We start from the raw sequence: 17,267 nt of genomic DNA, 5'->3' as shown, positions 1-17,267 counted from the left end.
TATTGGTGGTCTGGCCTTCCTTGACAGCTTTGTCGTAATACTGTGCTGACCACTCTTTTGTAGTTTGTTCAAAAATGTTCAGATGTGTGTGAAATCTTATGGGACTTAACAGCTAAGGTCATCAGTCCCTAAGCTTATACACTACTTAACCTAAATTATCCTAAGGTCAAACACACACACCCATGCCCGAGGGAGGACTCGAACCTCCGCCGGGACCAGCCGCACAGTCCATGACTGTAGCGCCTGAGACCACGCGGCACGCGGCAATATTTTGTTTCCGTGTTTTCTTTGGTGGACTTACTCGATCGAGAAACTTGTGAGGAAAACATTTTATTTTGTTATTCTTCTGTTATAAGATCCGAAGTAGGATCCATACTTTGTTTCTTGCTTAAATTGTGTCGACATTTGCAATGTTCTCGTTTATTGGTTCAAATGGTTCAAATGGCTCTGAGCACTATGGGACTTAACATTTGTGGTCATCAGTCCCCTAGAACTTAGAACTACTTAAACCTAACTAACCTAAGGACATCACACACATCCATGCCTGAGGCAGGATTCCAACCTGCGACCGACGTAGTCACGCGGTTCCGGACTGAGCGCCTAGAACCGCGAGACCACCGCGGCCGGCTCGTTTATTGGTTTTTCCCAATAAAAACAGATTGAGGAATATCGTTCGCATTTTATTTCTGCTACTGCAGATACAGCACCCACCAAGCACGACTCATGGCCCATCTTCACAGCTTTCCTTCCGCCAGAGCTTCATCCAGTTATTTCCAAACGTCACAGAAGCTCTCTCGCGAAATTTGCAGGACTAGCACTCCTGGCTGATGTGATATTGCAGAGACTTGGTTTAGGCACAGCCTGGGAGATATTTCCAAAATAAAATTTTGGGTCTGCTGTGGAGTGTGCGCTGATAATGAAACTTCCTTGCGGATTAAAAGTGTGTGCCAGGCCGAGAATCGAACTCGACAACTTGGCCTACTGCAATCAAGTGCTAATCTGCGAGTTACCCAAGCACTAACTATGACCAGAGCTCACAGATTTATATCAGCCCATACGTCATCTCCCACCATTCAAAATTCACAGAACCACTCCTGCGAAGCTTGCATATGTAGCACTCCTGGAAGGAAGGAAATTGCAGAGAAATGGCTTAGCAAAAGCCAAGGGAATGATACTGGAATGAAATTTTCACTCTGCAGCAGAGTGGGTGCTGTTATGAAACTTCCTGAGAGGTTATAATTGTGTCACAGACAAAGACGCGAGAACTGGATCTTTGTCCTTCGTGGATAAGTAACCACCATCTGAGCTAGCCAAGCAAGGCTCGGGATCCTTCCGAACAGCTCGCTTCGGCCAGTTACTTATTTCCTAACTCATAAATTTCACAGAAAGTCTCCTGCGAAACATGCAGTACTAACAAATCTGGAAAAAAAGATATAGCAGAGAGATATCTTAGCCACATAGCCTGGGGGGATATTTCTCGAATGAAATTCAATGGACGCCTAAAACTGTGATCTAGGCCAAGACTCGAACTCGGTTTCGTGATTGGTCACATGTTACCTTACTCCGCCAAATCTCACGACTGGTCTCACTGCTTTACTTTTATCAGGACCTCATTTTGTATCTTCCAAATCTCACAGAAAATCTCCTGAGAAACATGCAGGACTAGCACGCCTGAAAAGAAGACACTACAGCGACTTGGCGTAGCCAGAGGCTGGGGCACGTTTCCAGAATGAAATTTTCGGTCGACAGCGGATTGTGCGCTGGTATGACACTTCCTAGCACATTGAAACAGTGTGTTGAACCTATAATCGATCACGGGAGATTTAGCTTTCACGGTCAAGTGCTCACCAATTGAGGTACACAACCGTGACTAACTACCCATTCTCACAGCTTTACTTATGCCACTACGTCAACTCGTACTTTTCAAATCTCACAGAAGCCGTCTCACGAAACCTGCAGGACTAGTACTCCAGCGAGATAAGACAGTGCAGACACATGGTTTAGCCACAGACTGTGGAATGTTTCCAGAAAGAAATTATTGCTATGCAGGGGAGTGTGCACCGATATAAAGCGCCTTCGTAGATTAAAACTGTGTGCTGGACCGACACCAAGCCCGGGTCCTTTGCTATTTACAGGTAGATCCTCATCTGTTGTCTTACCCCATCACAACTTATGACCGTCTTTACAGTTTTACTTCCACAAGTACCTCATCTCCTACATTACTTCACAGAAGCTCCTTGGGAAACATGCAGAACTATACTTGTAGAAGAAACAAATTATTGCAGCTATATGGCTTACCCACAGCCTAGGAGATGTTTCCTAAATTAAATTATCTCTCTTCGGCGGGTTTTGCGCCGATGAAAAACCTACTCGGAAATAATAATTGTTTTCCGCACCGAGACTCGAAATAGTGACATTTACCTTAATGCGGCAAGTGCTCACCAGCCGAGCTATCCTAGTACCACTCACGACAATTGCTTACAGCTTTACTTCCACCAGTATCTTACCTCAGAGCTCCCAGACTTCACAGAAGCTCTCCTGCTTAACTTACAGGTCTAACACGACTGCAAGAAAGGTTGCTGCACAGGCATAGCTTTGACACAGTTGGAGATTAATTTTAATTTTAATAACCAACAGCCTCAGTTGCAACGTTTACCTATATTTACCTAGGTTTCAGTTGGGATAACCCAACCTTCTTCAGAATAAAAGTAACTACCGTTTGTCCATAGTGGACATCGTCAAGCTAAAATTACAAATACATAAATTATCGTCAGACTGTAAAAACTTATCTGAAACTGCCTCGGTCCCACTTCGCGACCGCGATGCCGCAGCCACGAGTGCTGTACTGCTGGAGAATTCTATGAAGTTTGGAAGGTACAGAATGAGATACTGGCGGGAGAAAATCTGTGAGGAAGGGTCAGGAGTCGTGTTTGGTTAGCTGACTTGTTGAGCAGATGCTCGCGAAAGGCAGAAGTCCCGAAGTCGAGTCTCCGTCAGGAAGTTCTATATCATCATTTTGGAAACTCCCTCCATTCCTAGCCTATGGCATGTCTCTAAAATATCCTTTCTTACGGGACTGCTAGGTATGCAAGATGAGGTGCTGTCGGAGGTAAAGCTGTGGGGACAGGCAGTGAGTCTTGCTTTGGTAGCTCAGCTGGTGAGTATTTGCCCACACAAATCAAAAGTCGCGAGTTCGAGTGTCGGGCTTTGCACAGACATTTAATCTGCAAGCAAGTTTCACTGTGCCTTACCTTAACGATGCTACTTTAAAAAATTTAATTATCATTGACTTATGAAATCAGTATTTCAATCTTAGTAAACAGTGCTAAAAATGTGGATCTTTTAAAAGCAATATTGTTTCGTGATTGAAATGCAAATTAACCCTTCTTTTACCCCTCAGAAAATTTCATTTACCGCTCAGGAAGTAATTACCACCCCGGCTGGGAACCATTGCCCTAAGGGCATACTGACAGCAGTAACCTTCATGTAATTGGTAGAGTACAAATTTTAAGCTTATAAGTCGATTCAGTCATATGATATGACTAATTCATCAAAACCAATACGGTACTTCACGTTGACCTAGAATCATGAAATTTGGCAAGAAGCAAGGTCTCACAGTACAAGTGAAACAAAAAAATATCTTAAAATTGTGAAAGTGCAGTTATATCACACAAACAATCTTTTGCTCTTAGAATATGGATTGCATTCATAATCCATCAAAAATTTGACAGACAAACATTACTGCATGCAAAAAAGAAAACAAAAAAAAAATGTAAGTTGTAGTCATGTTTCAGTAAGAAGATAAAATACATTTTATTAAAGCTTCTATATCTAACATATATAAACTTAAGTCCCTTAGTCGTTTCCTTTTGTATCTTCGGGCTAGTCATAGGAGCTACTGTATAAGTTATGATACGGTTTTGGAATTCCCGCGACCAATATCTGTATCGAAAGCAGGGGAAAATCGTTGAGATTCTCGATTTCCATTATGGATGAAGTGTACAGGGTGATCGTTAATAAAACCGACGATCTGCAGGGCTGGATTCCTGACCGGAAATGGAGTAAAAGAGGTCTCATGAACATGTGTTCAATAACGGGAGGTGTGTCTGTAATGACAACAAATCGTCCCAGTATACGTTACAAAGCTGTATCCCATCCACGGCACAACAGATGTTCAAAGTGGTCACTATAGTATTGCAGGTGATAGGGACAGTAACGGCTGTCATGCAGGAAACACGTAATCGAACTTCGGCTAACACCATGCTGGTTGACCGCTAGCCTGCGGTTTGTACTAGGGTTCGTCTCAACATCCTGTAGAAACCAGCTCACCACGTCCGTTGCTTCCCTGCACGTTCGTCTGTCTCAGACGCTCCTTGATCACACAAACGCCCAAAAATGGCTTGAAATGTTGTGTGATGTGATTGACGTCTGTGAGGGAACGTTTTTTTGTATAGCTGTGCTGCTTGTCGACCTTTTCCATGTGCTTGGCCGTACACAAACACCATTTCGGCTTGTTCCTGACATGAGTATCGGACCATTCTGCTGCTTACAGTACGCCGCGTCTATCACACAGCCTGCAATGCACAAAGAACGCACGGCACGTGGTTAGAGGAACTGTCATCCGTGAGCACCATCTATCACGTAAAGGATGCATATCAGGACACAAGTCCATGGGACCATTTTCCTTCCATTTCCAGTCATGAATCCGTCCCGTCCACCTTGTATATACACACCTGTATTAAGTTTCAAAAAATGGCTCTGAGCACTATGGGACTTAACAGCTGTGGTCATGAGTCCCCTAGAACTTAGAACTACTTAAACCTAACTAACCTAAGGACATCACACACATCCATGCCCGAGGCAGGATTCGAACCCGCGGCCGTAGCAGTCGCACGGTTCCGGACTGCGCGCCTAGAACCGCGAGACCACCGCGGCCGGCTGTATTAAGTTTGCACAGAACTCTCAGTGCACGAGTCCTACTCGCATTTGACCAATTTCTTAAAAATAATAGCATTGAAGCGTGGCACTGTGGTAGACGTTACGGCTACTGATAATGCATGAACAATTTCTTTCTCGCATAGCCCACCCACCACAATCACACTTCGGACTTTATAGAACTGGTGTATGACAGTAAGAATGAGACGCATACACCTTACATAAATAAACAGCTCATTATATCCCTTCTCCGAGTTGTAAGTGGTTCCTGCAATAGACCATAAAAAGACACTCAGGAGGTTAAAACAACTGCATGGCTAACATAACGAAAGAACTGCCTCCAAACACATTTGTCAATTTGGTATTTGGCGCACTTAGCATACTTATCACAGACAGTGTACGCTTATGAATAATACACAATCCATATAAGGCATACGGATCAACATACCTGCTATCTATGAAGGGATTTCCCAGACATAGACACGAAGCTCCAGACAACCTAACGGATTATCATCTTTGGATTGTTTCGCCATTAACCTGAAATGACCATACGGCAATTCAGGAAGGTTAACAAGTTTTAGCCCCCTCGGTTTGAAGTTCACCATTTGGTAGGTACCCTGCAAACAGGTCACAAGGTCAGACTTATTATACTCTCTACGTTATATCTTGTTAAGTGATTAAAATGGAAAACAATATACAACCACCGGACTCTGATGCAAACATTGCTGTATACTGACTTACTCACCATTACGAGTAACATAAAAATATATAACTCTGCACTGTACGTATACCTTATAAACAATGAGACGCCTGAGACGGTGCATCCTAATTACGTCCAAGATAATGAAGTATATGTTGTTGTTGTGGTCTTCAGTCCTGAGACTGGTTTGATGCAGCTCTCCATGCTACTCTATCCTGTGCAAGCTTTTTCATCTCCCAGTACCTACTGCAACCTACATCCTTCTGAATCTGCTTAGTGTATTCATCTCTTGGTCTCCCTCTGCGATTTTTACCCTCCACGCTGCCCTCCAATACTAACTTGGTGATCCCTTGATGCCTCAGAACATGTCCTACCAACCGATCCCTTCTTCTGGTCAAGTTGTGCCACAAACTTCTCTTCTCCCCAATCCTATTCAATACTTCCTCATTAGTTATGTGATCTACCCATCTAATCTTCAGCATTCTTCCGTAGCACCACATTTCGAAAGCTTCTATTCTCTTCTTGTCCAAACTATTTATCGTCCATGTTTCACTTCCATACATGGCTACACTCCATACGAATACTTTCAGAAATGACTTCCTGACACTTAAATCAATACTGGATGTTAACAAATTTCTCTTCTTCAGAAACGCTTTCCTTGCCATTGCCAGCCTACATTTTATATCCTCTCTACTTCGACCATCATCAGTTATTTTGCTCCCCAAATAGCAAAACTCCTTTACTACTTTAAGTGCCTCATTTCCTAATCTAATTCCCTCAGCATCACCCGACTAATTCCATTATCCTAATTCCATTATCCTAATTCTATTATCCTAATGAGGTATATAGTTATTACAATGGAATGAATACCCCTAGCTCCATACAGGCGTTGATATTAGTCAACGTGGCCAGATGAAAATGTGTGCCCCTTCCAGGACTCGAAACTGGGATCTCTTGCTTACATGGCAGACGCTCTATCCATCTGAGCCACCGAGGACACAGAGGAAAGTGCGACTGCAGGGACTCATCTTTAACACGCCATACGTGAGACCCACATTCCCAACTTATTGTCCCGTACTATACTAATAGTGCCCCTGCCCATTATACTCATTACTCGCGGCTTTTTGCCGATTCCCTTAAGAGTCCAGGCACTGTGCATCCGCACAGAAGAAGAAGGTCAAATGGCCGGTGAGCCTTATTTTTATATATATATATATATATATATATATATATAAGGCTCTCCTCTAGACGAAGGAAGACGTACGCGAAGTACTCCATTTCCGTCTCACATCTTCGACACAAATCGAGTCTTCAGTTTCATATAGCATTCACGAAGCAATTGTTACCTTACGTTTCATGTTACTCCTGTTCGAAATGCATGCGTATGGATTCTCAGGGAGGGGGCAGTCTTAGGATATTTTTAGTTGGTTAGTATATAAGATGCACAAATACTTTCGTAGGAAATCAAACAGTACATGGGTATGTCAGTAATATGACCGTATACATAAGAAAAACTGGGAAAAAATATGAAAACTAACATAAAATCTTTAAAATTGGAGCGAAATCTGGTATAATTACGAAAAATTAATGTAAAATAGGTAAAAACTGAGGGAAATACGAAGAACTACGTAACATCGCGAAAACCTAGTAAAATTACGGAAATTGACTGAGAATACATAAAATTAGGAAAGAATACCATGAAATGAGTAGTGAGCAAAATCAATTAAACTGCGTGTTCTGGAGCAGGTGAGTAGAATGATACTAAATATGCATTGCTTAATAGGGGAAAGAGTTGGCTTTCTAGAGATGTGACGTCAAAGCGAAAAGTCAATATTATTCCGCACATGATCAACAGAAACTAACATCGGACCATGACTTTTGTGTGCAAAAGGAAAGTTACCAGAGGCAGCGGTAAACTGCGATAAGACTGCTACTGTTTCATTATACGCGTTTCCGGCAGCAGACGGTCATTTTATAGGACTGTTGTGCGTCATACAATTGTGGAAACCTATGTTGTTACAAAGAATCGATGTTTTCTTTGGAGTGAAAGATGGTAGTTTCATCACTTAGCAGTTTTTCGCCATAGTTTATCGTAGAGAAACTTGCAGAGAGCATGTACGTCATGCACGGGAAATACGTCTGTTAAATTCGAATACTGACAGCGTTGCATTCCACGTGACTAACAGGTCGGAAACGGCGCGGCTCTTGCATTATAAAGTGTTTAAGTGCAGAATCGTTTACCTTTTCGAATGTGTTTATGTTCCACTATAATTTCTCTCTTTCCGATATCTTACTGATATCGATACCAAACACCAGAACAAAACTACAGAATTGACAGCACAGTCGATTTACGTAAAATGATTTGGAGTCTTACTAATTTTCCCGCTAAGAAACACCACCGTAACTGCCCATACTATCTTTTCAAATACCACGTGTTGCAGGAGAAAGCCTCATTTGGCGCTGGCCTTACACAATGTACACGCTTGGCGGAAGTATGACATGTTCCCATTTCCGATGAGAGGGCAAAAGATGGACCTGTAGCATTAACTCAGCTCATCCTGTTTCTGCACGGGTTGCAGAAGGTTCTAAATACAGTGCTGTCCAACTTCTCCTTACTTAAATTGAAACGATCACGCGGACAAAGCTGCAGGAAGAACGGGGCTGACACTGATTAACAGTTAAAAGATGCAGAGAGACTGTCTAAAACCACATTGCTGTTTTACTGTGCGGGACCCTTAACGGACCAGCTCGGGAAAGGTGACTCGTTTCGAGATATGAGAGTGCAACGAATATGATTCACCAGTTGTTGTAATCGTGAAAAAATGTCTCCATACAATCCCACGCAAGTATGTGATTGAATGGAGAGACATGATTTCAGATCACAAACAGCATATCTACCGGAAGGTGTAACACTATCAGTGACTCTTGTGTGTGCCTGTAGAACCAAGACTGCTTTTTATGCAGGATGACAGTAAAATGGTCGTTTTGATCGTGTTTCTAATCACGTGGTCCTTACGCGAAATGTAAATTGCTGACGCTAGAATCCTTCTATGGTCAGCTGCAAATGTCAGTTCTCAATAATGTCCCTAGAAAAGCACATCGTCTTCCCTCCCGGGATTCCCATTTGTGCTGTCTGGTGTGTGTAATCTGACTGCTGAAAAAATATAATTACTCACCATGCAGTGACTCTCATGATCAATATAATTAATTAGTCTATCAACTTAATACCAATTAAGTGCCTTCTGGTCGGTGGAAGCGATAGCTAGCGTACAACAGACATTATTCTTGAGTTGGAGCAATAATCAGGGGTTTATTTCGTTGTAGCGATATCTTTTAAGGAAATTTTAATCTCCCATCTACACAGGAAGAGACAAACCCCGTAATAAAATCAGATGTATCACCGAATTTATGAAGTGATACATAGAATCAAATAAACTGCACTGTTACCTTAAGAGACTTCGTATTTGGCGAGGCATTAAGTTACTTTAAGGGAATCCGAAAGTGAGAAGGCATCCCGTGACAGAGGTAGATCTTGGTATTCAGTAATGAGCCAAAAGCGAGTTTAATATTCTAGTCTTGTGATGGGTGGTGTAACAAATACTAAGCTGATAAATTTTCGTCAGAGTCCTCATCTGTTCATGTAAATGTCTTATAATTTAAAATCTGTAACTTTCCGGTGTCTTCAGGTCTCTTCCACGCATACAGTCTCCTTTCATGATTGTTAAACCAAATGTTAGCTGTGATTAAATTATGCATGTGTTAAGCTCCACCAGTCGGCTTCCTCTTTCATTCATTTCCCCTCGTCCATATTCACCTATAATTTTTCCTAATGTTCCTTTTCCTACTATTGAATTCCAGTTCCCCATCACAATTAAATTTAGGTCCCCCTCAACTATCTGAATAATGTCTGTTATCAGAAATTTCTTCAATCTCTTCATCATCTGCGGAGATAGTTGGCACGTAACCTTATACTACTTTGGAGTTTGTTGGCTTTGTGTCTGTCTTGACTACAACAGTGCTTTCACTATGCTGTTCATAATAGCTTACCCTCATTCCCATTTTCTTATTCATTATTAAATCTACTACTGCGTTACCCCTGTTTGATTCTGTATATCTTAACCTGTATTCATCTGACCCGAAGGCTTGTTCCTCCCATCACCGAACATCACCAATACCATTGTATCTAACTTACTAACCAGTTCCCTTTTTAAGTTTTCTAATGTACCTGCCCAATTAACGGATCTAACATTCCAAGCTCCAATCCGTAGAATGACAATTTTTTTCTCCTGATGACTTCATCCTGAGTAGTCCCTGCCCAAAGAACCGAATAGGGTACTATGAGGATTGACTGAAAAGTAGTGCCTTCATCTTCGTAACTCTTCAACACTTGGCAGCATCGGTATGCGGCAGGTACTGGCTTGTTCTGTAGCCTCTTCTCTACAGCTCCAGTTGCCGGGAAGTCTTGGCATTGAACAGTTGTGTTGTTACAGTGTAAAGTATGGAACCCTGCGCAGTCGGTCGGTCAATGCGATTTAAGCAACGTGCAGTCATTGAATTCTTGACAGCAGAAGGTGTCACCCCAAAGGAGATTCATCAGAGAATGAAAGCAGTTTCCGTGATCGTCTTGGTGTGAGTACTGTGCGTCGTTGGGAGAGTATGTTTAAAGACGTTGACGTGGGAACATCTGACCTGCGTGACAACCAAAGAGTTGGATGTCCTCTGTCAGTAACCACCGAGTTTCACAAGCAAAGTGTTGACAGATTGATTCAGGACGATCGTCGTATCACTCAGAGAGAAACTGCAAGCACAATCGGCATTTCACAAGAAAGTGTGGGTCACATTAATGTTTTTCTTGGCTATCGGAAGATCTGTGCACAATGGGTACCCCGGATTTAATACTGTAAGGTTTTCATATGTTTTCTGTCATCAAAAATAATTCACCTCTGCTGTACCGGGACAAGATGAATGAGCGCGGCGCCCAAGTAGGAAATAGCATCCGTGACGTTGTGCTGAATGTAATCTATGGTGCACTTCTTGGCCACTCAGTTGTGCTGCGCTGAAACAGTCGTATTTAAGGCATAGTAACGAACAGGTGAGTTTTAAGACGTGGAGATTGGGCGTTTGTGAATCCGACAGAGTTGTGTGGCATACATTATTATGCAGATGAAAATTTGTTTGCAAACATATGCTACTGATTCTACTGCTGACAGGACTTTTTGGAAAGATTTTTCAAGGTAACCAATGGATGCTCAAGAACAAAATGTTTATTTGTCAGAACTTTGTCCCTCAGATAACTTATAACATTCATAATTGTTCTTAATCTGATCTCTTTGTTTGCATTTGGTCACGAATAGCGCAACTGGTTGGAGCGTCTGTAATTTCTGTAATGAGAGGACTTAGTAATTGTTAGGGTCTTCTTAGGCTGTATAGTTGTTTCTAGCACTAATCACAGTTTCATTTTTCAAGAACGACTTTCTTTAAAGTAAAACTCTCTTTCATCATTCTTAGTAAAGTTTTCAATATTTTGTCTGGTGTGCATTGCATCTTACGCCATACGAAGCTACAGATTGTATGTGACAAGCAGGGTTAGAGGACGTTAAAAAAGCTTTAAGGAAACTGAAGGATAACAAGGCTCCCGGCACTGATAGCATTTGTGCTAAAATGTGGAGGAGAAACATTAGAGCAGTCCCTTTTTGAACTTATCACTCTCATATGGGAACAGGCAAGGATGCCAGACGAATGGAATAAAGGAATATTAAGTCTCTCATACCTTAAAAGGGCGACCGAATGGAATGTGGAAACCTCCGTGCAATCACCCTCCTGAACCTGGGGTACAAGGTGTTATTTAATATTATTTTTGATCGGCTACTCCCATAGGTGGATGAAGAAACTGGAATATACCAAAGTGGATTTCGACGAAGAAGGGCAACAATAGACCAGATTTTCGAACTGTGCCAAATTTTGGAGAAAACTGTTGGATATAGAATTGGAGCACTTCACCTCTTTATTGACTTTAAGGCTGCTTACGACAGCGTCAATAGAAACCGCATTTTAGCATATGCAGATGATGTAGACATCATAGCACAGACAGAACCGGCACTGAAAAAGCTTTTACAGCCTTAATTCAGGCAAGTAAGAAGATGGGTCTCACACTTTCAGTGTTAATGGATACACATTTGATAGAGTTCATAGCTTCAGTTATCTTGGTTCCACAGTCACTTGCTTTCATGACTTCTCAAGTGAAATTATGATTAGGCTGATATAATCAAATAAGGCATATTTCGCCTTGATTAATTTATTCCTGTCAGCACTCCTTAGCCGCCCACTAAAACTCAATATTTACAAAACCCTAGTAAGACCAGTTCTGACTCACGCTTCGGAAACCGATGCAAGGCTGATCGACGGATTTGAGAGGAAAGTTGAAACATCTGACTTTCAATAATCCCTAGAAAAGGATGGCCCTGGTTGGTTGGTTGGTTATTTCGGGGAAGGAGACCAGACGGCGAAGTCGTCGGTCTCATCGGATTAGGGAAGGACGGGGAAGAAAGTCGGCCGTGCCCTTTGAAAGGAACCATCCCGGCATTTGCCTGGAGCGATTTAGGGAAATCACGGAAAACCTAAATCAGGATGGCCGGACGCGGGATTGAACCGTCGTCCTCCCGAATGCGAGTCCAGTGTCTAACCACTGCGCCACCTCTCTCGGTGGGTGGCCCTGACTAACAGTAACCCATACCTTTCATGAATCACTTACTTCACAAAAATCTTCGTTACTCGAACTACTGCAATACAGCGAGCGCCAATACTGCCAGTTAAATAAAAGATTCTAACTTCTGAAGGTACTAACTACTCGTAGGCATAGTTAGCAAGTGAAATATTTTGATGGAGAACAAACAATGTATTTACCTTAATAGTGTTCAAAAGTCATATATATATATATATATATATATATATATATATATATAAGTTCGTGACATCCAGTCTTACAAATTTCCTTTTCCTGACGGACACACGTCCAGGTCGTCCGCTCTCAAAACTCTGTCATCTCTCTCCCCACATCCACCATTGCTGGCGGCTCACTACGAGCTGCGCAACGCTACGCGCTGTTCACATCCAAGTGCCCACTACTACAATAGCAAATATTCCAACAATGCCAACCAGCCACAGACTGCACACAGCACAGTCAGTGATTTTCATACAGAGTGCTAAGTGGTGTTACCAACATAAAAACCTAAACAGCCCACTTCCAAAGTTTTGAGGAGAATGATTGGCCCTGTGTATGAGAGAGAACAATGGAGGAAACGGTACAATACAGAATTGTGTACTATATATGCCGATTCTCCTGTAACAATAATCATACGGTAAAGAAAGATAAGATTGGGAGGTCATGTGGTACGAATGGAGGAGTCTGAGGTGATAATGAAGGAGGAGAAAGAGGGCGAGGTCGACCTCGAGCAAGATGGCTAGATGGAGAGGAAGAAGACCTATGGAAACTTGGATGCACAATCTGGAGGAGGGTGGCATGTTACCGTGATGGATGGCGGAAGCTCGTTGGGAAGGCCAAGGTTCATCCTGGACAGTAGCGCCACAGAAGAAGAAGAAGAATCTACCTGCGCGATTAAGAAATCTAGCATTCAACTCTCCAATCCGTAGCACGCCATTTTTTTTCTCCTGATGACGACATCCTCCTGAGTAATCCCCGCCTGGAGACCTGAATGGGGGACTATGTTACCTGCGGAATATTCCACTAATTTCATCATCATTTAACCATACAGCATAGCTTCATGTCCTTATTAAATATTACAGCTGTGGTTTCCCCTTGCATTCAGCCATTTGTAGAGCCAGTAAGGCACAACGTCAATTGTCCAGACTGTTGGTTCTGCTACTACTGAAGAGGGCGCAGTCCTCGTTAACAGCAATGATTATGTGCAACCACCAGGTTCGTCACTTCTCTTTACACTGTCTAAGGTATTTGAACGAGTTTCACCAAGATTAATCCTTGTCAACAGTAGTGAGTTAGCTGTTGGGGAACTTGAGCTTGGTAGCGAATAGAATTTTTTGACACTTGTTAGGATTGTTTCGCCCTCCACACAGAGCACTGGAAGATTTTGTCCAGATGACTGTAGCTGCCTATCCAGAGAGCTTAGGTTGTGGTAGAGGTTGAATAGCGCAGTATCATCGCCGTATAGGGCAGTTTCACCTTCCATCTACTTGGGTATATCGTTTGTGTGGATGGAGCACAGCCCAGATCGCAGTGCTGAACTGGAGATCCTATGGCACTCACAATCGGTCTCAACGGGACCTGTGGTTTATGCACCTTTGGGAGTCCTTAAAGTCTGGGTGGATAATCTTCCGCAGTGCAGAAATGGCAACTAATAGGCAAAAGAGGAAATTCGTTGGCCTACAGAAAGGCAGAGGTGAAACATCTGTCGCTGGGAACTCTCGAACTGTGTTCTCCTGCACAAGAGGTGGCCAGATATCTCGCCTGCTTGCTGCAACCACACAGCGGCAGAGCGGACAGTTACATTAAAAACTCGGCGCATTTTATTGAAAAACTGAGGGAGATTAACGTCAGCCCAAATGATATTCTTGTGAGCTCCGATGTAATGTCTTTGTTTACCATGGGGCCTGTAAACGAAGCTATTTCATATATAGCAGATATTTTTACGACTGACATAGTGGCTTTATTTAAACACTGTGTGACGACAACTTATTTCCAGTACAACAATGAGTTTTACGAACAGATCGACGGGGTGGCGATGGGAAGCCCTCCCAGCCCAGCTGTTGCCAATTTATTTATGGAGATCTTCGAACAGCGACCGCTGCAGACTGCCAGTAAAAAGCCTGCTAAATGGTACCGCTATGTTGATGACACATTTGTAGTGTGGACCCATGGTGAAGAAGAGTTGGGTGTCTTCTTGGTGCATTAACCCGAAGGTACAGTTTACGATGGAGGAAGAGAGCAACGGTCAATTCAATTTCCTGGATGTGTCGGTAATTAAACTGGTGGATGGGACTCTGGCCCACAAGGTGTAAAGAAAGAACACTCACACGGATCAATACCTCCACAAGGAATCTAACCATCATTTTAGGCAAAAAAGAGGAGTCATTAAAACCTTGGTGGACAGAGCCAACAAAATCTGCGAGCCGACTTACTTACAAGATGAACTGAATCACCTACGATCAGCCTTCACCAAAAACGGATATACCAGCAAGGAAATTGATCGAGCCCTCCATCAAAGAAGAAAAGAAGCCAGAAGTCCAGAGCAACAACGGTCACCTACTGGAAAAGTTTTCCTACCGTTTATTAATAAGGTTACGGACCGCGTCGGAAAAGTTCTGGCCAAGTATGGGAACGAAACAATCTTCAGACCCACCAAGACGATTAAGGAATATTTAAGAACTGCAAAAGACGCCCGACATCCCCTAGCAACACCTGGGGCATACAAAATTCCATGCAGTTGTGGTCAAGTATATACTGGAACAACGAAAAGAAGTGTAAACACCCGCTTAGCCGAACATAAAAGAAACTGTCGCTTAGGACACATCGAAAAATCGGCCGTAGCTGAGCATTTTTTTTCGAGATAGGAATCATGAAATTAAATTCAACGAGAGAAGCGTCCTAGCACGAACATCCCATAAGCATGCGCGCATGTATAGAGAAGCAATAGAAATTCACAAACACCATAACAATTTTAATAGAAAAGAGGAAGTTTTAAAGTTGGACAAAATATGGATGTCGACGTTGCACCAGCAGAATGACAATCGATTACTCTTAATCGAGAATGATGACGCCTTCCAAAGATACGCATACCGTCGGCATCATGTGACGAATGGTGGGGCCCTCCATGCGCTCTATAAATGCGAGAGTACTTGGAGCCTCAGTGGCAGTAGCCGGACGACCTCAGAAGATGTCTCCCGCAGATGGAGACGAAATGTCAGGTGGAAATTTTATACATCGACCACGGCCTCTCAGCCCGGAAGTTTTAACTGAAGACAACACCGGCCGTAAAAGCCTACATTGTATGATTAAACGCCTTTACGGGGAGGAAGTGTCAGTTTTGGTTCGGCGACTGGAGGGACTGCGCAAGAAGAAAGCACAACAACTGTGTACGCTTACTTTCCTGCTATGCTGCCGGGACACCACAACAGTGGCGAAGTTTCTGAAGGCGAGAAGGTTTCACTCGGCGCAAGCGCACCGTATTTACAACCGCATGGAACTAGCGATGCTACGGGAACGAATTCACGATACGCGGCGAGAACTAGCGGAAATCAGCAGTAAGCTGTTACATCTCCATTTATATATCAGTAACATAATGCAGTGTTATGACTGGAATAAGGTGGACTGTCTAACGTTCAGGACCATGGAGCTCAGTGCAGAAATGGCAACTAATAGGCAAAAGAGGAAATTCGTTGGCCTGCAGAAATGCAGAGGTGAAACATCAGTCGCTGGCAACCCTCGAATTGTGATTAACATGTCTGGGGGAGAATTAACAAAAGAGGAACATTCAGTTCTGTCGAAAGGAGGCAACTTTGCAGTCACACCACTAAAGGTTCCTACGGAGGACATTATAGCAAATGTGGAGGCAGGAATCAGTTTGTTATCATCACATTCCGCGGATGAAAAAGGTAGGAAATTAAGGAGATGGGACGTGGGTAGGTTGAAGGAACCAGAGATTGTTGAGACTTTCAGACGGAGCATTAAGCAACAATTGACTAGAACAGGGGAAAGCAGTAGAAGCCGAATGGGTAGCTTTGTGAGGTGAAACAGTGAAGGCAGTAGAGGATCATACTGCTAAAAACACATGGCTTAATAGAAATCCTTGGCCAATACAAGAGATACTGGCTGTAACGGATTAAAGAAGAATATATAAAAATGCCGTGAATGAAGCAGGCGAAAGGGAATACAAATGTCCAAAAAATGAAATTGGCAAGAAGTGCAAAATGTCTAAGGAAAAAGGTAAGGATTTAGAAGCATATTTCATGAGACGGCTAGAAACGATTACAGGAAAATTTAAGAGGCCTTTGGAGAAAAGAGAAGCAGATTTGTGAACGTCAAGAGTTCAGATGGAAAACCAGTCCTAAGCAAGGAATAGAAAGCTGAAAGTTGGATGGAAAACATAGACGGTCTATACAATGGAGATGAACTGGAAGGCAATATTGTACGAATGGAAAAGAGGGCAGATAAAGCTGAGACGGGAGACGATACTGCAACAAAAATGCCACAGAGCGCTGAAAGATCTAACTCGAAACAAGGCTCCAGGAGCATACGACGTTGCATCAGAATTACTAAGAGCCTTGGGAGAGCTAGCCAAGACAAAACTCTTTCGTCTGGTGTATGCCCTCTGACTTAAAGAAATTAAGCATTCCAAATTCAAAGAAAGAAGGAGCCGACAAGTGTGAATATCAGTCTGGTACGTCATGATTGCAGAAATTAACACGAAGTCCTTACACGGCAATGGAAAAACGTAGAAGCCGACCTCGAGGAAGATCAGTTTGGGTTCCGGAGAAATGTAGGAAGACGCGACGTAGTACTAACCCTACGACTTATCTTAGAAGATAGGTTAAGGAAAGGCTAACAAACGTTTACAGCATTAGTAATATAGAATGCTTTTTACAATGTTAACTATAATAC

The 17,267-nt window shown here is 42.8% G+C and overlaps 1 protein-coding gene across 2 annotated transcripts in view; it reads right to left on the bottom strand.

Moving 5' to 3' along the window:
* The window catches only part of LOC124775213, an 84,689-nt gene that overhangs the window by 41,401 nt on the left and 26,021 nt on the right, over positions 1-17,267 (bottom strand). Inside the window, exon 3 of one of the 2 annotated variants that reach the window (XM_047250051.1) lies at positions 5,381-5,552. The exons of the other annotated variant lie outside the window; for it this stretch is intronic. Coding sequence (XP_047106007.1) covers positions 5,391-5,552 — 162 coding nt within the window. The 3' untranslated portion in view covers positions 5,381-5,390. Of the gene's footprint in view, positions 1-5,380; positions 5,553-17,267 lie in introns of those variants that run through there. 2 annotated transcript variants of the gene reach the window in all.

This window comes from Schistocerca piceifrons, chromosome 2, assembly GCF_021461385.2.
Source record: "Schistocerca piceifrons isolate TAMUIC-IGC-003096 chromosome 2, iqSchPice1.1, whole genome shotgun sequence".
Taxonomy (NCBI): Eukaryota; Metazoa; Arthropoda; class Insecta; order Orthoptera; family Acrididae; genus Schistocerca; species Schistocerca piceifrons.
The sequence above is the reverse complement of the archived record's forward strand: the minus strand, read 5'-3'. Positions and strand labels throughout refer to the sequence as shown.